The 23367-nt window shown below is 41.7% G+C and overlaps 1 protein-coding gene across 3 annotated transcripts in view; it reads left to right on the top strand.

The window, feature by feature from the left end:
• The window catches only part of FCHO2 (FCH and mu domain containing endocytic adaptor 2), a 115456-nt gene extending 105636 nt beyond the window's left edge, over positions 1-9820 (top strand). For all 3 annotated transcript variants that reach the window (XM_070233489.1, XM_070233488.1, XM_070233487.1), the window contains 4 exons: positions 3077-3276; positions 4039-4103; positions 6885-7049; positions 7347-9820. In XM_070233489.1, the coding sequence (XP_070089590.1) occupies positions 3077-3276; positions 4039-4103; positions 6885-7049; positions 7347-7369 (453 nt within the window). In that variant the 3' untranslated portion in view covers positions 7370-9820. The remainder of the gene's footprint in view (positions 1-3076; positions 3277-4038; positions 4104-6884; positions 7050-7346) is intronic.
• Positions 9821-23367: the final 13547 nt, after the last annotated feature.

The raw sequence follows: 23367 nt of genomic DNA, 5'->3' as shown, positions 1-23367 counted from the left end.
AAGAAAAAAAGGGCTCAAATAAGTAAAATCAGAAATGAAAAAGGACATTAGAACTGATACCACAAAAATACAATGGATGATAAGAGACTAGTATGAACAATTATATGCTAACAAATTGGACAACCTCAAAGAAACGGATAAATTCTTAGAAACATACAACCTTCCATGACTGAATCATGAAGTTATAGAAAATCTGAAGAGACAGATTACTAGTAAGGAGATTGAATCAGTAATAAAAAACCTCCCCACAAACAAAAGTCCCAGACTAGACGGCTTCACTGGTGAATTCTACCAAACATACAAAGAAGAATTAGTATCATCCTTGAACTCTTCCAGAAATAGAAGGGAGGGAACACTCCAAACTCATTGTCCTAGGCCTGCATTACCTGATCCCAAACCAGACAAAGACGCTGCAGGAAAACTACAGGCCAATATCCCTGGGGAACATACATGCACAAATCCTCAACGAAATATTAGCAAACCAAATTCAACAATACATTAAAAAGACCGTATACAATGATCAAGTGGGATTTACTCCAGGCATACAAGGATGGTTCAGTATCTGCAAATCGATCAACATGATACATCACGTTAACAAAATGGATAAAAATTATGTGTTCATCTCAATAGATGCAGAAAAAGCATTGGACAGAATTCAACATCTATTTATGATAAAAAAGAAAAAAGGAGCATTCAAGGCAACATGGGAATGATGAATTTTTCAGTAAAGTGGTATTTGGGCAACAAGCTAGAGATTTGGGAAAAAATCAAGCTGAATCTCTAACTCATGCCTTTAACGAAAATAAAATCAGCATGTATCAAATGTTTAATAATAAGTGAAACCATAAAGATAATAAGATAAATCATGGGTGAATATATGTATATCTCTGGGTATAAATGCATGTGTGTGTATATATATAATATTTATTATATATTTTAATCCTGAAATGTGGAAGACCTAAGTGTGATACAAAACCCAGAAGCCATGCAATAAGTGACATATTTGATGCAAAAATAAAATTTATGTGTGTGTGTATAAAATATTTGGTTAAAATAAAGCCTTAAGCAGAAGCAGTATCTCATCAGAGGGAAAAGTATTTGTAATGCAGTCGGCCCTCAGTATCCATGAGTTCCTCATCCTGAGATGCAGCCAAGCCTGGGCTGAAAGACCTGATTTTTGCAACTATACTGAACGTGTGCAGACTTTTTTGTCATTATTCCTTAGACAATACAGTATAACTATTTACATAACTTCTACATTGTATTAGGTATTATAAGTAATCTAGAGATGATTTAAGGTATACAGGAGGATGTGTGTAGGTCAGATGCAAATACTATGCCATTTTATATAAGAGACTGGAGAGTCTGCAGATTTTGGTATCTGTAGGGGTTTCTGGAACCTGGACCAAAAGGGTTACTCTGAAGAGCCCTTCTGAATTAGTAAGTAAAAGGTGAATAACTCCACAGAGATATAACTTACAGAAAGATGCTGTAAGTTGGTAGTAATCAGAGCAATGACCATTAAGACGACAGAGAGCTGTCAGTTTTAGCCCATCAGATTGGCAAACATGAAAAAGACTGCTCTAAGAGAGGTGTGACCACTTGTTAATAGGAGTACAAATTAATAGAACCTCTTAGAAGGTAGTTCTATTAAATTGTTGAAAAGATAATAACCTTTAATTCAGCAGTTCCACTTCCAGAAATCTGTTCTTCAGAAATCACACAAATGGCCAAAAAAAAGTCAGGTACAGGGGTCGGCCCTGTTGCCGAGTGGTTAAGTTCGCACTCTGCTTTAGTGGCCCAGGGTTTCGCCAGTTCAGATCCTGGGTACGGACCTAGCGCCGCTCATCAGGCCATGCTGAGGTGGCATCCCACGTGCCACAACTAGAAGGACCCACAACTGAAACATATAACTGTACTGAAGGCTTTGGGGAGAAAGGAAGAAAAGAAAAAGATTGGCAACAGATGTTAGCTCAGGTTCCAATCTTTAAAAAAAAAAATGCCAGGTACAAAGGGTATTTGCTGCAGCCTTGTTTGGAAACCGCCTAAGTACACATGCACAGAGGTGGCGGCTGACTGAATGAATCATTGTAGCCTTTAAAAAGGAGGAGGAGGAGTCGTGTTTGCATGCCCAAGAAGTCTGGAAGAATGGGCACCATGATGTTAACAGTGGGGAGTAAGAAGACCAAGGGATAAATTTTGTATTTCATATACTTCTGTATTTAAATTTTTAATAGGGTAATTGTATTAAAATGGCTTATGTTTCTAGGGAATAAATACTTTGAAAAGCAAAAAACTACTGCCGCTTTATTTAGCTTAAAGTTTATTCTGAGTATTCATTGTCATTCATTCAACAAAAGTTTATTATTCAGTCCTTGCTAATTGCTAGGAATAGCGTGGGGAGACAGACAGTAAATACAAGTAAACAATCCTGTTTGCTGTGGTGTGGAGAAGTGAAAAACGGTGTAGGGTAAGGTAAGGAAGATTGAAAGTGCAGTTTTCAATGTACATTTAAACAGGATGATCAGGATAGGTCTCATTGGAAAGCAGTCACTTGAGCAAGGAACTAAAGAAGTGGAAGGAATTGCACCATTTATTGTGGGTCATGTGATTAAAAGTAAGCATTTGAAGTTGGAAGTATTCTAATTCCAGGCTTGCGGAGCTGCATGGTGGCCCATCTTTTTCTGATTTAAATCTAAATTCTCGTAACCCATAAAGAATCTTAGAATTCTGTGTTGAATGCTGAGAGGCGTTCAAACGTTCTGTGCATAAACGAGAATCACCTGATAGCATGCTGATTTCTGGGCCCTGTACCTAAGATGTTGAAACAGATTTTCTGCATTTGGAGCCAGGGCGATGCACATTTTAAGCAAACACCGCAGGAGTTTTGATGTAGGTAGTCCCAGGTCCACACTTTGAGAGTGACTCTTAACTCCTTTTACTCTGCCTAGCAACAGACAACTCCCTCCGTTAGTTTTGATTCTGTGAGCTCTTGTGTTGAAGTGTGCGTATAATTACCATGACTTGTTTACTCTTCAGGCCAAAGACAATTGTTTGGGTTTTTTTCTCTTTAAAGGTATCATCAAATGGTATTCAGTCCACTCCTCTAAATCTTGCAACGTATTGGAAATGTAGTGCTGGCACCACAGATCTGAGAGTGGATTATAAGTACAACCCAGAAGCCATGGTGGCCCCCAGCGTGCTCTCCAACATTCAGGTGGTGGTCCCAGTGGATGGAGGAGTCACGAACATGCAGTCCCTTCCCCCTGCAGTATGGTAAGTTAAGTAGATTTCTTCATTCCTGCTAAATTTCTGTTGCAACCCCCAACTTTTAGAACCTGAGTTCTGAGAGTTTTCTTCGAAGTTTGAAAAGCTTTAGTCCGTTTTCCTGTAGAAACCGTTGTGAAAGACGCTGTTCATTTTACTAGTCGAGCCGCAGTGGCCTCAGTGCAGCATAAAGAAAACTAGTTTTGTTGTCACCACCCAGACTTGAATGATTCGATACAACTTTACCCTTAAGCAAGTTGTGTAAGCTCTCTAAGCATTATTTTTTTTCAATTTAAAAATAGATAATTATTTTACAGGGTGAAATATAGCATCTAGCGTATCTCTAGGAACACCTTTCTGGTTAGCATTTAGTGGTATTAATTACTCCCATCTCTTAACTACCTCTCTTGTTCCCTCCGTGAATATCAGTAGACAGTCTGACCACTGTGCGTTTGCGTCACTGTTTAATAATAGAAGTGTGTTCTCCTTGAGTAACAAAGGTACTGAGCCACCTGTACGTTGTTTTCCTTTCTCTGACCAGTAGAAACGAGAATTACATAATTTGGTAAACTTCCGTTTATTGAGAAAGATTAGAGCATTGTGGTTGTTTATATCACACGCACATTTTCACCAGATGATGCTGCTGAAAGTGAAGTTAGCACTGTAGTTGTTGTAGTGAAATACGGCAGATGCGTTTGTTTACTGAGCGCCCATCCACGGGTAAGGTGCTCCACTGGACTCTTCATCTGAAGATACCTGGTTTTGTTATAGGAATGCAGAACAGATGAAAGCCTTTTGGAAGCTGTCTGGTATTTCTGAAAAATCAGACAATGGAGGTAAGCCTGTGTATGCTTTTTTGTTTATAATGTGATATCACTGAAAATGGATTTCTTAAGCATGATTTTGGAAAATTTTCTCCTGGAATTTCATGCCTTCAGTTCTAGAATTGACCACTAGGTGGAAGTTAATACCTTAAATGAGAGTGGACCAGTTGAGATTGAAACACATTTTTCCCCCTCTAGATTGAAGATGGTTTCTCTTAAGAAAAAAAATTTGTTTTGCTGTAACTTTACAAGCATGTGAGCTTCTTATGCTCACATGCTAACATTAAGAGAAAATACCTAATAAAGTAATTTAAAGAGGCAGAACCATCTATCCCAGCTAGGTAACCTGATAACTAATTGAAATTGATTTAACATACTCCAGCTCATTCTGTTAATGGGGTACTCCTGGCCTCCCAGACAACATGTAGAAGCTTTAAAAAGCCCTCTTGTCTACTCTGTCTTCCTAAGAAAACCTTTCCTGGTCATTTCCCCTTATTAAAACTAACCATCTCCAGCCTTCAATTCTGGGATGATAATTTTCGGGAGAAGCAAGTTCATTGCCTCCTCCCACCAGATCTGCACCAGTTTGTGTTCACAGTGCAAAGTCTCTGCTAGCTTATCCCTCCTCCTCTCTCTCCTAACGTAGTGTAGAATGTAATTCCCAGGACAAACAAGTCTGCAGTTTTAATTATTTGCATTTTCTCTGACTCAAAGGAGAATTCTTCTGTCCTCTTTTGAATGCCTAAATTAACCTTCAGTAACTTTTCCTATTAAGTAGGTTTGTTGGCTTTTCAAGTTTTGCTCAGCTTTTTCTTTTTGGACATTTTAAACATAACGTGATCCAAACATAAAACACATCAGTAGGTTTTCTCGTGGGAGTTTCTGCGCACGGACCAGGAACAGGTCTGTATGATCTGTTCACCTAGGCCTGCCCTGCCGAGCCGCCCTTTCACAAGAGACCACGTGTCGGGTGAAACAGCCAGGCCAACTGGCAGCACTTGGTTGCTGTTTGGTATTTAGAAGTTGCCTGTTTTTAGGTGGCCAACTGTACTGACTGTTACTCCAGCTTTATGGTTTTTGGGGGGACAAAACTGAAATGCCTAGTTGAAACTAGAAGTTAACCAGAAATCCTACTTGGGTTGAGGGCTTACAGCAGTTAGCAAGGGAGAAAGGACGTATTTTTCTCCTTATTTAATGAAACATAACTGTTGTAAATACTTACCAAGAAGGGAATTTGTTCTCTCAAGAATAGGACTCAGATTTTCTAACCAGATGTTTTAATGGTTTCCCTCTGCTGTTCAGGTATCAGAGTGTCTGTGTGAGGAAATGGAAAAATCTTATAAACGTGCTTCTGATTTGGTTAGTCAGCCTTTAAAGAGAAATATCCAGATTAGAATACTGTAAAATAGAAATCTGTTTCTGTTCTGGCTTTATGCCCGGAAGAGGGATGGGAGTAATTCTAAGCTTAAGGATTGCGAAGGCGGCTGCTCTTGGCCTGCGTTGGAGCTTCCACAGAATTGTAGTGCGCGTCAAGATTGGGAGTTTAAGGAGGGCCTGCACTGGGTAAGAATTGGCAGCTGTCCGCCTTCCCAGCGGATCTCTGCCGCCAGGCGCAGTAGTCTCGGATGGGTCAGTGTTACAGTGCCTTCTTCCAGATGTCTCTCTGTGGTGGTGACTTCTGTGCAGGGACTCATAGAATGCCACTCCTGCTGCTCAGCATTTCTGTCTTTCCCCAGCCAGCAACCTGGGGCCTCCTAGATGCTGCCTCCTCTCTCACCTCTTGATTCCAAGGCCTAAATGTCCTTCAGACGCATCTCTGTCTTTCCTTTCCCTGAGCCTCATCCAGACCCCCATTCCCAGTCACTGGAGTCCTGACTGCGGTGTTGGTGTTCAGTTGGTTTCCGTGCTCTGCACTCTCCTCACCCTCCCCTTCTGAGCCGCTAATCTGCAACGCTTCTGTCTTCTGTATCTTTGGTGGCTCCCTGTGTCTTACCACGGCCGGTGAAGAGATGCAGAGCTTCTTCCTTGCTGCCCCCTCTTCCGCTCGTGTCCCACGCTCCGCTCTGCTATAGATGCCGTTCCCTTAATGCATCAGTCTCTCAGGCTTCCCAGCCTGTCCCGCAGCTCCCCTGCCTGCAACACACCATCAGCCCCACCGCCATTTTACATGCTGTCATGCCCATAGCTCCTGAGAGCCCTTGTACAGCATTTATCACATTCCTTGTAGTTATTGGGTTCCCTCTTTCTGCCATGCCGTTAGACTGAGGTTTATTGAATAAGTGGTTACATGAAAAGAAAGCACCTCAGAAATGTGTTTGGCATGATGTTAGACCAGTCAAACTGTAAAAAGAGAACAGAAAATAGTGCTGTTGACACCGCTCTTCCTGACCTTCGCTGTCTCTCCGCCCTACCTCTGCCACCGTGATGTGGCACTGGCGCATTTCCTTCTGACTTATTCTTACCCATCTCCCTCCGGGCGTCCCTCCACCTGCCCTCAATGACCTCCTCCTCCTCTTTCAACGCACTTCAGCATGCAAATGGCATAGGAATCTCAGTAGTAAACACCTCTGAAGATTTCTATTAAGTCGAGGAGAAGCATGGATTGAGGTTATTTACTGAAGGAATATTCAGATGTCTGAATAAAGTCTGATTTGGAAACAGGACAGTGTCCATTTACTGTACACATTTCATGAATTTGGCATAGGACTGATATAGTTTGACTTACTTGCTGACTTGATTTTCAGTGTGAAACGTATGGTACCCCCTATCAGTGCTTTATTCTTTTCCTCGTAGGCTCTGGGTCCCTCAGAGCGAAGTTCGACCTTTCGGAAGGGCCCAGTAGACCCACAACGCTTGCGGTACAGTTCCTCAGCGAGGGCAGCACCCTCTCAGGAGTGGACGTCGAGCTCGCAGGCACTGGCTACAGGCTTTCCTTAGTCAAGAAGCGGTTTGCCACCGGTAAGTTGCGAGATTTCAGGCATTTTAATGTACATGGGAAACATTCTTACTCCAGCAGTGGGTTACTGAGCAGCTGTCAAGCCGTTTACAGTCTGAAGGTGTGGAGACTGTCTTTGACCTTTGGTACAAGGTGCCTGCAAGTGAGTGGACCCATGCTCCGGTAGCTGAGCACCGTGACCTGAGGCTAATGGAGTCTACACAGCCGACGGGCACGGGGTCCTGGCCTGTCGCCGCAGTGGCGCCCTCCTCTGAGCTGGTCTGAGTTGTAACTGGGGAGGCCTGCTTGCTGTCTTTCAGGGCGCTACCTGGCGGACTGTTGACGGGCCTGGGAAGGCGGTCGGCTCGAGGGAGGAGTGCAAACCTGCCATTCTGCGTTCTCTGTTCTTTCCGAACGCTCTTCTACCTTGTCTGATGCTTTGAGACTGTAGACATATTCGAGAGCTGACCACACGCTTTAAGTTGCACTTTTGAAGTGAGTCATTGACAGAAACAGCGCTGCGCCAGTTTTCAGCGCTGTCAGTGATGAGCTGCGATCTTCGGGAAGCACATTTCTTCAGATTCTCAGTAAAATGAAGTTTTCCTAGGCTCAAGTTTGAAATTATCTTCAGTGTCTGTGTTGTCTGTGTTGACAGAAGGGTTATAGTGTAATGTCAGGCCTAAACTGTCTGGAGAGCAAGCACAAAGTAATTTACTTTCCATAAATTTCTAGTCAGAGATGGCTTTGAAATTTCATAAGTTTGATATTGAATGGATACAAACACCGTGAATTCCGAGTTTTGGATAATGTTAATTTAGAACACTCAGTCAAATTGAGTGATGTGCCATAAAGCAATCAGACCAGAGTTGAGGTGTATGCAGAACATCTATAATTTGATTCTCATATAAACATATTAATAAAGTGTTATAAATGGTGTTTTATATGATTTTTTTAACCCTCAAGTGCAATGTGTTTTAAAATAAGCTTGCAAAAGACAGCAGAAAGAGTTACTTCTGCGGTTAGTTAACTTTATAGAAGTTGTGATTGTTTTCATGAATTAATGCTGTAGATTTAATTTATTTTTATATGGGTTACATAATATGTGCCTTTTAAAACAATAACAAAAACCGAAAATGTGCCTATCCAGTTTGTGAGCATTAACGCGCCTCACTTTTTCCTCACAATCTGGATCTTCTATTCAGAATCTTATGGTGGTCAAGCATTTTTACAAAATATTTTGCAATTTTTGTAAATACCTTTGGTTGCAATTGAGAAGAAAATTCAGAATAACTAAAGGATAATCTATATTTAAGAACTCTGGCTCACTTCTTTAGTGATACACTGTAGCCACTAGAAAGAGAAATATACCTAATGGCATATGTTTACAGGGAAAAAAGTTACCTTCAGATATTCCGCCTTAACCTCATCAGAAGTATGTAAATCTTAACACAAATTCTGAAAAACTGTAATGGTAAGTTGATGACTGGTATTTTAACCCTCAATGTCACATTTCCCTTCACTTTGTTTATCATTGGAAATGTACACATTTATTTACTGATTGTGTTGTGAGCATGAATTTTGTAGTATTTTGTGAGGAACATAATTTAGAAAAGATTAGTTTTAGCATTAGAGAGAGAAGTGCTGCCGTTTTTTTTCATTTCAATGATTGGAAAAATTACCAGTTTGTATGTTTTTATTCTTGTTTAATTGCCACCTGCTAAAAATAGGGAAATCATTTGAAGTGATGGATTGGGCTAAGCATTTCTTAAACTACTAATATTAAATAGTAAAAAGTCTAACTTAAAGCAAATCCTGATTAATTGAAGGAATTAAATATTTTGGACAAAGCTTCATAATTTACAAACGGGAATTTTATTTATAGGGATAAGTACCAATGTCCTGCATTTTGCATAGAAGTGATAAATTGTGTTATATATGATAATATAAAACCACTAATTGTTCTGTTAAGCTTTACAGAAAATAAAACCCCTACTACTAGACATTTGTGTAACATCCTGACATACTAAACACAGCAGAAAATCTACTCATTAGCAATATATATAACACGGTATGTGCTTTCTTTTATATATTCACTGTTAGCCCAATTCTAAGTTTAAATTTGACTAAAGCAACACAAGACAATTTGCTAAAATATTCATCTTTACTAGATAGTGAGCAAAATTAGAATCTCTGGCTCTTCCATTGTGTTCTTTCAAGCAGAGTTCCAGTCTCTCGCTGGCATCCTAACTGTAACGGCTTTGCAGTCAAACTGCTTCTGCCAGGCAGTTGATACTTCGTTATTGGGATTCAGACACCGTATACTCACCGTTTGTTTTTAATCAAGTACTTACCTAAAAATGTACAAATTAGTGAAATGGTTAAACTTCTGCACTTTCTTAATTACCACAGTCTTCATACCAAGTGTTGATACATAAATTTGTATTGGGTGCAGGTTACAATTTTGAAGCCATATGAGTTTATATTGATTTTTTTCATTTAAAATCCACTAATGGTGTAAAAAAGACCAGTAGATTTTCAATGGGAAATGTATTTAGCAAGCTGGTTCTTGCTTATGTATAGTGATAAACTTTGTAGCTGCCTCTTTAACCAAGACTTTGTAAACACAGAACTCTAACAAATGTGAGTTTTTAAGAATTGTTATTTACTACTTTGAGTTGTAATTAGAACAATGCAAATTTATCTTACAAAATTTTGTAAATATTTTTGATTTTTTCATAAAATGTAAATTTTACGTAAGAGTTGTGCCCTTAATAAACATGTAATATATAATTTATCAGTTGGTGTCTGTCTCTGTCCTCCTCTGTGTCGTAGGTGTTAGGACAAGGCAGGCTGGGTGGGAAGTGAGTAATTGGTTTTGAACTTTGCATCAGCATTTGGACAGGCATGCAGATTGATCTGTTATTTAGTTTTAATTGATCATATAGGAAAAGTTCATTTGAAGTTTAACCCCAAAATGTAAACATCATTTAACAAGAGATTATTATTATTTATTTATTTTTTTAAAGATTTTATTTTTTCCCTTTTTCTCCCTAAAGCCCCCCAGTACATAGTTGTATATTCTTCGTTGTGGGTTCTTCTAGTTGTGGCATGTGGGACGCTGCCTCAGCGTGGTTTGATGAGCAGTGCCATGTCCGCGCCCAGGATTCGAACCAAGGAAACACTGGGCCGCCTGCAGCGGAGCGCGCGAACTTAACCACTCGGCCACGGGGCCAGCCCCAAGGGATTATTTTTATATGTTTCTAAATATACTTAAATTGATGTTAAGCTTTAGCAAAGACTTTCCTCCTGACCGGTTGCTTAGGAACACAATCATACACAGTTTTAAAACCAGGCTCTTCCAAAGAGGTAATCAGGAACATCCAGCCTCTCAAAAACTAGTGGATTTAGAAAGGACCAGAAAGAGAAAGTAGAAAAAGTATTGAAAATTTTGCTAAAAGGAGCAGTTTAGTTAATCTGGGTCAGGACCGGGGGATGTGTGCAAAGAGCAGGGAGCACTGATGCCATTCATGCCATGCACTCATCTTCTTTCCTTCATTATCCTCTTTTTCTCCTCCCTGCCACTCGACTCTGTTAGAGTGGTGGTGCTAGCTGCTGGAGTAAACAGCCCCAAGACCTCAGGAGCTTGGCACTATGAAATACTAAGCTGCTTAAGTCACAGTCCTGAGGAGGCTGGAGGAGGCGCTCTGCTCCATACAGTGATTCAGGGACCCAGGCCTCTTCCATTTTGTGATTCTCCCCAAATCCTCTCCATTTGGCCAGCACATGAGAAAAGAGAAAATGGGAGTTTTTTTTATGAGCCAGGCCCAGAATTGGCATCCTCACTTCTGCTCTCATTCTGTTAGCCAGAACTTGATCTGTGATTCCAATTAACTGCAACGAAAGGTGAGAAGTATAATTTGGTTGTGTGCCTAGGAGGAGAAGAAAATGGCTTTGATAAACAGTAGTCCTGCCACATATCCCACCCTTCTCCATTTTGTTAACTTTTCCACACTCCTAAATGTGCATTTAATGGCGTGGGTGGCTCTCAGTACTAAAGGTTTGTTCCATCATCTCTTGCCATATGTAAATATTTTATCCCTACTTTAAAACATGATTTCCATACTTCCTCTAATAATCTATAACTCAAAACCCATTGCTTATGTTTATTTAGCATGCAACGTTTTATCTGTAGGTAATGTTTTTAACTGCAAGTAATAGAAAACAAAACCAAGACCGGTTTAAACAAACAGGTTTTTTTTTCCCATCACAAAGTCTGCAAATGTGTTTGTTGCTGGCATTGGTCAGAACAAGTGCTTCTCCCAGCGTTTTCCTTATGGTCGCGGTGCGGCTGCTGCAACTCTAGACTGCATGTTTGCATCCAAAGCTGGGAGAAGGGGCAGTTGCAGGTGTGTCTGTCCTTTTTGTCAGGAAAGTAAAAGCTTTTCCAGAAACGTCCAGCATATTTCTGCTTACATTCTGTTGGGCAGAATTGTATAAGAGGCAGAAAAAGCAAGTAGCCTTTGTATTCAACGTGGGTGAAGGATAAGGGGTGGGAGACGGCTGAAGTTGACAGCTGACAGATCAGCCGCGGAATTTCCGACTGGTACAGGCATATTTCCAATCACATCTTTAGCCTGTCCCCATCAACTTTTTTTTTTTTTTTTTTAACAATTTGAAGTCAGCAGTAAGCAGAGATGAACTTGAAAGTATTCTACTTTTTTATCATTAGGAAGTGAATCAGTATAACCTTCCTAGAGAACCTTTGGAATCCAAAGCCTTCAGAAAAAACATATATTGTTTAAACTAATAATTCATCACTTTTGGGAATTTGTCCTCAGAAAATAACGAGGCAAATAAGCAAAGCTGTGTACACAAAGATGTTTGTTCCAACATTATTTATAACATGGAAAAATTGGGAGGATTGGTTAAATGAGTTAACTCTATATAGAGAAATGCTATATAGGTGTTAAAAATAATCATGAAGATTTATAGTCATTGATAGGGAAATCCTGCTGTGATATTGTTAGAGGGTAAAAATAATACACTATTTTTTAAGTGCATATGTCTAGAGCAAAGATCTTTGCAAAAATACGTATCAACTTGTAAGCTCTGGGTGATGAGATTTTTGCTTTCCACAAAATGTCTAAATTTTTTTTTTTATAATGAGTAAGTATTACATTTATAATAAAAACCCTCTCTTTTGAAAAATTGTTTTAGAAACAGAGTGCAAGTTGGATTTATGTTGACGTGAACAATGTACCGGGACCCCTTTCGGTAGGGGCCTCCAGGCGTGGTTGTTGCCCCAGCCCTCCGCGGGGTCCTGCCAGTGGAGCACTGTTCATCCCTTTGTTCTGGATTGCTTATTAATGTTTGGAAATAGATTTCTGCTCTACTGTTTTTTTCTTGGTCTCAAAGCTAAAGGCCCTGCTTTCTTCTGCCTAAGTGAAAACAGGATCAATTATTTATTCTGCCCAAATTAATCTCTTAAGTGTGATTCAAAAAAGGGACAGAGGAAATGTCTAAGTATGAATGGTGTGGTTAAGGTTGTCTCCTGGGTAGCTTTTGGCAAAATTAAGAGCCTTTTTAAAGTTCGGAAACTTAATGTTATCACTTTAAAAAATTAGGCGGTGTATTAGCTCTAATCTTTTCTATCCTAATTCCAGCAATTATCCCAGTACTTCATCCATCAAAGCAACCAAGCATATATTCCAGCCCCGGAGCCAGCGCTTATTCTGACTCCTGGCAGCAGGCCTGCTAACAGTCAGCTGAGTGGTGGACGGCCAGGTGGACACCCAGTTAGCGTCGTTGGCCAACTCGCCTCAGTCGTAGAGTTTCTTCTTAGCCTTGCACTTACGCCATTCACAGGCTTCATTGGAAAGGATCTTCTAAAATGAAGTCTTTGTAGTATATTTATTACTCTAGTCTTGTAAACCAGAAAAGAAGAAAAACCTTCTCCCTAGGGCACCAGGGAAGAAGCCCCAGCTCTGCCATCAGCACCCAAAGCTGAAATTCTGCCTCAAGTATTTATTCCCTGAAAGCTGCATGTGAACCGTGAAACATGTCGTGTGCTATGTCAGTATTAGAAACATTCTAGACTATTCCGTTGCTATGTACTTCGTGCATTAAATGACCTACCCCTCTACAATGTATTATTACATATATCCTTATTGCACACAATACATGCTATATATAATCATACGTTAATTATTTACCCTGGGAATATAAGCAAGTACATCAAACTATGGTTATTACATAATAAATAGACTGGTATATCATACGTAAAATTCTCTTCCAAATGATTATTCATAAAACTGATAGATATTGATATTATGTAGAATGTTACTAATTGTACAAATCCCATTAAGTTGATTCGACTCTAGTCACCATGCTTATCACAACTGACAACTTTCCTTAATCACCAAGCTGCAAGAAGTCAGCAACCTATCCACAAACGTGCCGCTCTTCTTGCTCTGGGCCCATAATTTGGGGGTTGTTAGAACTGAGCTATATCTGGTGTCGGTTCAGACTTTAGGGCCATCGCACCTAAAAATCCCGCATTCTTTCCTCTTTTTCACTTTTTTTTCTTCTCCCCAAAGCCCTCCAGTACATAGCTGTATACTCGAGTTGTAGGTCCCTCTGGTTCTGCTATGTGGGACGCCACCTCAGCATGGCCTGACGAGCAATGCTGGGTCCGTGCCCAGGATCCGAACCATGAAACCCTGGGCTGCTAAAGCAGAGCGCACGAATTTAACCACTCGGCCACAAGGCAGGCCCCTCTTTCCTCTTAAATAAGACATCTTGATGGACTAATGACTATCAGCCCATGCTCACACATACCTGTGGTGTCATACATTTGGTAATTTTTTTAATTTGGAGGGATGCTATGACTCAGCTATGGCCATCTGAGGGCTTAACACAATCAACTTGTAGCTGAGCTTATATTGAATGTTATTTACCAACATCCACAACCATAATGTGTTATTTAGTCAGTGTTTACAGGACATACGAGAATTTTACACATGCGCATATGTTGATCAAATAAAAATTAGCTTAGCAACCCCCCCTCATTCCCCCCTCATGGCCTGTAGACCTTAAACTGTATATATTTACTATCTTGCCAAACCCCCAAAAGAAGATTAAAATATAACAGTACATAAAAGCCTACTTTCCCCTATTCAATAATATCTAAATCGCAAATTAAACTAAGATGTATTTTAGCCAAGGTCCTTAATTAAATGAAAATTTCAAACACCAAAAGTTTAATTTTTTAAGTCTATGGACTAGAAAAATTTACTCCCCAGTAGTTAAAAATACTTCCACCAATATTAGCATGCCCCTTAAATTCATGAAATTTCAATGGACAGGGAGCCGCCTAGATTGGACTTGTTAATGTAGCTTAATAATTAAAGCAAGACCCGAAAATGTCTAGATGAGTTTACCAACTCCATAAACACATAGATTTGGTCCCAGCCTTTCTATTAATTCTTAATTTGCACTTGCCAGGATCAGCACCCCTGCGAGAATGCTCTCTGAATCACCAAGGATTACAAAGAGCAGGTGTCAAGGACACGAACATGTAGCCCAGGACGCCCTGCCTCACCGCATCCCCATGGGGAACACCAGTGATGAAAATGAAGCCATAAACGAAAGCTGGACTAAGTTACACCAACTTACCAGGGTTGGTAAATTTTGTACCAGCCACCAAGGTCATACTATTAACCCTAATTAATAAAAGTTCTGGTGTAAAGCATGTTAAAGATACTCGCATGATAAAGTTAAATTTTAATTAGGCTGTAAAACGCTACAGCTAAAATAAAAATAAACTACGAAAGTGACTTTAATATTCCTGATTATACGATGGCTAAGACCCAAACCGGGATTTGATACCCCACTCACTGTTCTTAGCCCTAAACCCAAATTCTTACTACAGCAACGTTCGCCAGAGCACGACTACCAACAGCCTAAAACTCAAAGGACTTGGTGGGGCTTTACATCCTTCTAGAAGAGCACGTTCTCTAATCGATAAAGCCCGACAGACCTCACCAACCCTTGCTAACACAGCCTGTGCACCACTATCTCCAGCAAGGCCCAAGAAGGAAGCACAGTCAAGCTCTAATATACGTAAATTAAATAAAACATTCATTTACAAATAGAAGTATAGGAGGTAGAAATTTTGACGTCACAGAGACAGTACTGTAAGGCAATGATGAAAGAAGGATTAAAAGTATTAAATAGCAACATTTACCCCTTTACCTTTTGTACAATGATTTAACTAGAACCATTTAACCAAGACGACTCACGTTAAACACCCCGAAATCAGGCGAGCTCGCTGCGAACGTTTCTAAAGAACAAACTCCTCTAGGCAGCGTGGTAACGGGGTGTGCAGGGAGCGGAGGAAAGCTGCCCGCGCCGGTGACAGCTAGTGTCCAGAGCAGAATTTTAGCTCAAACGGACGTTTACCTAAAACATCACAATTCTAACGTAAATTAAATATTAATCTAAAGAGGGGCAGCTCTTTAGATCCAGGATACAACCATCCTTAGAGAGTAAGTATTAATAATATCACACTCAGCCTAAAAGCAGCCGCCAAGTAACGAAGTGTCGAGCTCAACAATAGACTGATGGTAATCCAGTCAGAAAACTCACTCCTAGCTCAATGCTGGACCAACCTATTAATTCATGGAAGCCATACTGTTAATATGAGTGACAAGATAGATTTCTCCTCTCAGCTTGTATCAGATGGACAATCACGGATCATTAACAATAAAATAATCTAATACTTATTCATTAAATTGTTAACACAGGTATACACTTAAGGAGAGATTTTAAAAACTAAAAGGAACTCTGTACACACAAACCCCGCCTGTTTACCAAAAGCACCAACATTTCTAGTATTAGAGGCACTGCCTGCCCAGTGACAGATGTCTAAGGGCCGTGGTGACCTGATGTGCAAAGGTAGCATCATCATTTGTCCTCCAAGTAAGGACTTGTGTGAACAGCCATACACGGGTTTTACTGTCTTCCTCTTAGAGAAATTAACCTTCCCGTGAAGTGGCGGGAACGACAGCATAAGATGAGAAGACTCTGTGGAGCTTTAATGGATTAGTCCAAAAAAACCCGCAAGTTAACCAAATAGACGGATAACAAAACTTTAAACGGGCTAACAATTGTGGTTGGGGTGACCTTGGAGAAAAAAAGAAGTGATTACAATCTAGGCCAGCCAGTCAAAAAGATTGCATCACTTATTTATCCAAAAACTTGCTCAATGGAACAAGTTACCTGGGATGACAGCACCATCCTTTTCTGGAGTCCATATCGACAACAAGGCTGACGACCCTGATTGCTCGCTGTAGCATTCCTTACACTAATCCAACAACAAGTCCTAGGCCTCATACAACGCTGTAAAGGACCAAACATCGTTGGCCTGTTCTAACCCACTGCTGATGCCGTCAAGCTACTCATTAAAGGACCATTCTGACTGTTAACATCATCAATATCTATATTTATTGCTGTACCATCCTAGCCCTCACTTTGGCCTTAACAATATGAATTCCATTTCCCATAGCATATCCACTAGTCAACACAAACCTAAGCATGCTGTTTACATTAGCCAGATCAGGGCTTACCGTATACTCGATTCTCTGGTCAGATTTGAACCTCAAATTCAAAATGTTCATTGATCGGGGCCCTAAAGCAGTAGCAACTGAGGGAACACAGCAATCCTTCTGGTATTGCTTTAATAAATGGATCATGCACACTCTCAACGTTAATCACCACTCAAGAACATTCATGAATAATTTTTCCATCTTGACCACGAGCCATAATATGATTTATCTCAACCCTAACGGAAACCACTGAGCTCCACTCGACCTAACAGAAGGGGGTTCAGAACTCGTTTCTGGCTTCACCGTTGAGTATGCAGCAGGCTCACTTGCTCTGTTCCTCCCAGCAGAATGTGCCAACACTGTTACAACAAATATTTTTTATAACAATCCTATTCCTAGGAGCATGTCACAACCGCTATCTACCAGAACTATGCTCAATCAATTCCATTATCAAAACCCTTTTACCAACCATTTTTTACCTATGAATTGGAGCATCCTATCCATGATTCCAATATAACCAACTTACACATCTTCTATGAAAAAACTTCCTACCACTAACACTCGCCCTTTGCATATGCCACGTATCATTACCCATCGTTGTATCAAGCATCTCACCACAAACATAAGAAATACGTCTGACAAAAGAGTTACTTTGTTCGAGTGAATTATAGAGGTTTAAATCCTCTTTTTCTAGACTTATAGGGATTGAACCTACCCCTAAGAATTCAAAAATCTCCATGCTACCACATTACACCATATTCTGTAGTGAGGTCGGCTAAATAAGCCATTGGGCCCATGCCCTGAAAATGCCGGTGGATGTTCTTCCCGGACTCATAACTCCTCGTATTTTTATTATCATCTTACTGTCATTTCAGGAACTACATTTGTTATAATAAACTCACACTGATTAATAATCTGAATCAGCTTCAAAATAAATATATTAGCTATTATGCCAGTTTTAATAAAACGAAATTCACCCATGAGGCATGGAAGCGTCCACTGAAAGCATCCACGTGAGCCATGGCATCTATACTCCTCGCAATAGCTGTTATTGTTACTGTAGCATATATTCCGGCCAATGAACAATTATAAAAGTTTTACCCCAACAGCATCCGTTATCATAACAACAGCCCTCATCCTAAAACTTGGCCTTTCCCCACGCCACTTTTGAGGCCCCAAAGTCACACAAGGTATTCCAGTAACATCTGTCCTAATTCTTTTAACATGACAGAAACTTGCACCACCATCAATTTCATATCAATTTCATCCTCCATTAATCTAAACATGCTACTAGTTATAGCTACTTTATCAATCATAGAAGGAGGATGAGGAGGATTCAACCACATGCAACCACAAAAAATCATAGCCCATTCCTCAATTGATCACATAGGTTGAACAACAGCTGTAATTTAAAATCCAACAAGAATAATCCTACATTTATTAATTTACATTGTGACACCACTTGCTACACACAGTCTTTCCATGTAATTCATCCACCACAGCACTTCACCTTCTTATATATGCGAGAAACACACTTAATTGCTATATTTATTCTACTATGTTCTCATTAGGAGGCTTCCCACCACTTTCAGGAGTTTTACCTAAATTAATAACTACTCAAGAAATAACAAAAAATAACATTATTTTACCAACATTAATAGCTATCATAGCATGATTCAATCTATATTTCTATGTACAATTAACCTCGACGTCACTAATCATGCTCCCATCAATAAGTAACATGAAAATAAAATAACTTGAAAACATGAAATGAATAATACTTTTACCACTGCTAATTGTGATATCAACATTACTCCTTCCCCTAACACCAATATTATCAGTTCTGGACTAGGAATTTAGGTTAGCACAGACCAAGACCCTTCACGGCCCCAAGCAAATATTATTCACTTAATTCCTGAAGATAAGGATTGCAAGAATTTGTCACATCAACTGAATGCAAATCAAATACATTTATTAAGCTTAGTCCTTACTAGACTGGTGGGCTTTCATCCCACGAAATTTGAGTAAACTGCTCAACACCCTAGTCAAGTGGCTTCAATGTACCTCTCCCTCCGTTTAGGGGAGAAAGGCAGGAGGAGGCCAGGCCAAACTGAAGCTTCTTCTTTACCTTACAATTTAATATGTTATTCACCACAGGGCCTCACCACTATGTCTCTCTCAATAAGTGAGATATTAGTAAAAATTATATAACTTTGTCAAAGTTAAATTGTAGGTTCGAACTCCTTCTCTCACTGTGGCACGTCTGTGCCAACTAGGCTGCCATGATGCAACATCACCTCTTACAGAAGAACTTTCCATCTGCATGGTCATACACCAATAATTGTTTTCCTGACTAGTTCTTTAGTCCTTTGCATCTTTTCACATAATATTAACAAAACTAACTCACACAAGTACAAATGACGCACAGGAAGTGGAAGCAGTTCCAACTATTTGACCTGCTATTATTCTGTTTTAATCACTCTACCTCATTACAAGTTTTTTATATAATAGACAAAATGAATAATCCCTCCCTAACTGTAAAAACTATAGATCACCAATGATATTGAAGCTGTAAACACACAGACTTCAAAGGTCTAAATTTCAATTCCTACATAATTCCTACATGGATCTAAGGCCAGGAGACCTTCAAGTACCAGAAGTTGGCAGCCGGGCAGTAATGCCTATAGAAAGAACCGTCTGGGGGCTGGCCCAGTGGCACAGCGGTTAAGTGCGCACGTTCTGCTTTGGCGGCCCGGGTTCGCCGGTTCAGATTCCGGGTGTGGACATGGCACCGCTTGTCAAGCCATGCTGTGGTAGGCGTCCCACGTATAAAGTAGAGGAAGATGGGCACGGATGTTAGCTCAGGGCCAGCCTTCCTCAGTAAAAAGAGGAGGATTGGCAGCAGTTAACTCAGGGCTACTCTTCCTCAAAAAAAAAAAAAAAAAAAAAAAAAAAGAAAGAACTGTCCGAATGCTAATTTCGTCCGGAGACTGCCTCCACTCACAAGCTGCCCCTCTTTAGGCCTAAAGACATACGCCATTCCAGGGCCCTTAGTCGACCCTGATGTCGACATGACCAGGCTGAAGCTATGTTTAGAAATTTGCGAGTCAGATCCTAGCTTCACGCCTATTGTCCTCGAACGAGCTCCGTTAAAATGAAAAGTTCCACTTTCATCGCATTTATGGTTTGCTCTCACTTAGTATTCTTGAACTCGAAATCGCTTTAGTTCAAGCTTACGTTTTTACACTTCTGGGAAGCCTTTACTCACATGTTAATACCTAAGGAGCCACCGAACTCACACCCGTCACCTAGTGAGGCCTAGTCCCTGCCCACGTACGGGAGCCCTGCGTCCACAAGGGGTCCTGGCGCTCTTCCCACTGGCAGACCCGCCTTGAGGGCAAAAGGTGAGCTGCCTCCTGCCACCAACCCACTTTCAAAGGACTTGACCCCATTCCCAGGCCCCCCTTTGCCCAAGAAAAGCACAGAGCTCCCAGGGCTCTGGGAGGAGGGTGGGCGAGCGCCCCCAGCCGTGGACAGCCCTGCCGGGAGAGGGCTCCGGGGTGACCTTTAAAAGAAGGCCCCTCCTTGCTCGTGTAAAGTTGACGTGTAAAATTTCCATCATAAATTTAAATAGAAAGGAGCTGTATTTATGTCACGTTGTAAACACGGGCATTTAAAAATAACACACACCTCACTTTTAAAGATGCCTAATGGGGTATAAATACATCAGCAGTTTGACGCTCACTGTTACACGTCTGTAATTTACTCTAAAATTCTGCAGCCTGCGTGTGCTATCGTGTGTGTGCTACTTAGTGTAAACCATAAGCCGGTCGGCTGGGACATCAGGACGACAGAGTTTGGGAAGTCAGCTAAGGTTGGAAAGGCCACGGCCGGGGGCCTTCCCCAGCTGCGTCTGCTGTCCTCATCTCAGTCGGTACTTGGGCTCTGCGCGTCCAGGAGAAGAGGACCTGCGGCGTCCGGACCGTCGCGTCACCGTGAGGAGGCTGTGGGGAGGCGCCAGCCTTCCGCTGCTCCGGACATCTTTGTAGGGGCTGCAAGTAACCTGAGCGCAGTCTGTGACGGAGCAGGTCTGGCTTAGTTCATGACATAACTATAATCTATTTTTAAAAATTAGCCAGCTTTTCTTTAGTAGTAATACATTTTACATGTTTTTCGTTATTGTATTGTTATTTTCATTTCCATACCTTACCTCCCCACAGAATTTTACCCCAATGTAATATTTGTATGCAAGAGCCTTTCTTAGTAATCACTTTATCAAATTTCTTTGAGATAAATATATTTTGCTTTGAAAGAAAATATGCATTACACTACCTTTTTTTAGTTCCCTATAAACATGAGTATTAAAATTGTTTGGGATTGAACTATCAGTACAATTATTATTAGCACTAATTGATCAAACACGAATGTACTATAAAAATTGGTACTCACTAAATGCAAAAGCAAACGATTACTAGAAATTCATCCATTAATGCACCGGATGAGGGCTATCAGCGGATCACTTATCGTGAGAATGAGAGCTCTGTTCCTGGTTTTCACTGTGATGGATGTAAGTATTCACACTCCCTGTTCATGTAAATAAGTAGAAGCAAAGAGAGGAACTTGAATTACTTCCAAGTTTTTTGCCAAAAATCACAACATGATTTCTTCATAAATTATTTCTAGTGCTCTATCAGAGGATCTTGTGTCCTCCTTCCAAGCTGGTTGACTTGCAGGATGTGTGGCCCAGTCCTTTAGAACTGACTCGACCCCACGACTTAGAATTGCCCCTTTGAGCCTCCGAGGCCTTTAGTCCAGTGAAAGGAACTGACAGAATCGGCGGGAGAGGGGTCAGCCCCCAGGACGCGCCCGGGCAGATCCGCCTAGGCAAGAGCGCTGGGGAGGTGAGGGCGGGGAAATTGGTTCGTGAAAGGACCCAGGCCCCGTGCCCTTGGAAGTCCTCAGGATCCCACACCCTGGTTTGAAGACTGGTGGTATTTTGCTCCATATTGAATCTGACAGACTTTGGGGGAGGGGTCTGTGCTGCAAATAATTAGGGGCGCGGTCCAGAGGGAGAGAATTTGAGCTGCGTACAAAAGGGCCCCGCTGTGGCCCCTGAGGGACCACAGACAGGGGAGGGCCCCAGTTTTCTGTGGCCAGTGAACTAAGAATGATTTGTACACTTTAAACGGTTGAAAAAAAATTTTTTTTTAAGATTTTATTTTTTCCTTTTTCTCCCAAAGCCCCCCAGTACATAGTTGTGTATTTTTGTTGTGGGTCCTTCTCACTGTGGCATGTGGGACGTCACCACAGCATGGCCTGATGAGTGGTGCCATGTCGGTACCCAGGATCTGAACCGGTGAAACCCTGGGCCGCCGAAGCAGAGCGCGTGAACTTAACCACTCGGCCACGGGGCCGGCCCCTGAAAAAATTTTTAAAAGAAGAATATTTGGTGACACATGAAAAGTATATGGCATTTCAATTTCAGTGTCCACAGTGGCGTTTTATTGGAGGCAGCCACGTTCATCTGTCTATACACTGTCTGTGTCTAAGTTGGCATTCCTGCCATGGCAGCAGAGTCGGGAAGTCACGACAGACCAGATGGCCTGCAGAGCCTAAATATTTACTATCTGGCCCTTTGCAGACAGTTCACCAACTGTATTTTAAGTGTTTGAAGGGCGGGAGAATATGCCTCCCCAAAATGTGCCACCCTGGCATATTGATTATTTTGAGCTGCAGGCACTTTAGAAAAAGCCAATGCAGACAGAGGCCGTCTCTGAACTCCGCTGTCCGCCTGGAGACAGATGGTCCAAAAGGAACTCGACTGTCACCGATCCCCTCCCTGGGAGTTCCATCACCCGGAGGAGGTGGACCATCCCAGGAGAGGAGTCGACACCATACCCGAACTCACTCGGTCACAAACCATTGCACCTCCTGTCTGTTCTCCTAAGAGCCCCCTTTCGTCTTTCCAACAATGGCTGCTGCTCCCCTGAAAGGCCGCCATTGCGCCCTTACCAGTTCAGACGGTATTTAAGCCTGAACTCTAGGCCAAGCTGGGAGCTCCTCATTTTCCCTGGGGATCTCCCACGTATCCATGAGGTATCCATGTTGGTAACCTTCTTCTGTTTTCCTCTTGCAAATGTGTTTTTTATTCCCAGGCCTCAGGCAAGAACTCAGAAGGTGGAGGGAAATGGTCTTCCCTCCCCTACACATCACTGACGGAGGGAGGTGGCGCAGACTTAGGCTTCCGGCAAGAAACATCTGGAGCCCTCAAGGAAGAACTCCTCACAAGGGAGGGGAGCCTAGAACAGGGGCTGGGGTCCAACGTCAGGGCAAAGTCACTGTGAAGGGGGAACTGGCTTTGCCACAGAGGAGGCCAAGATTGAAGCCCCTGACTAGGGCCAGAGCCATGATGCTCTTGGAACCAAGCGCTTGAGAGCAAATTACAAGGATATAACCCGGGGACCCCAAGCCAAGGGCATGACAGGTGGGGCGCCCTTGGCCAAGGGTTTCCCCCAGGTGTCTTCCCTTGAAGAACGGCGCCGACCAGGCAGGGATCTGGGCCATCAGGGGCGTCACCAGAGCCGAGGAAAGGGCTCCCTGGGCTTTGGGCCAGCTGCTGAAATAGTCGTGTGGAAAGCGAGTCTAGGAGCAAAATGGGGTTGGGTGGGCAGGCGTTGCTGAGGGCCTTCGGGTTGGTGACACTGATTTATGCAGAGAGCAGTGGGTCCTAGAGTTG

Source organism: Equus caballus, chromosome 14 (genome assembly GCF_041296265.1).
Source record: "Equus caballus isolate H_3958 breed thoroughbred chromosome 14, TB-T2T, whole genome shotgun sequence".
Taxonomy (NCBI): domain Eukaryota; kingdom Metazoa; phylum Chordata; class Mammalia; order Perissodactyla; family Equidae; genus Equus; species Equus caballus.
Note: the sequence above shows the minus strand (reverse complement) of the source record. Positions and strands in the feature narration are given on the sequence as shown.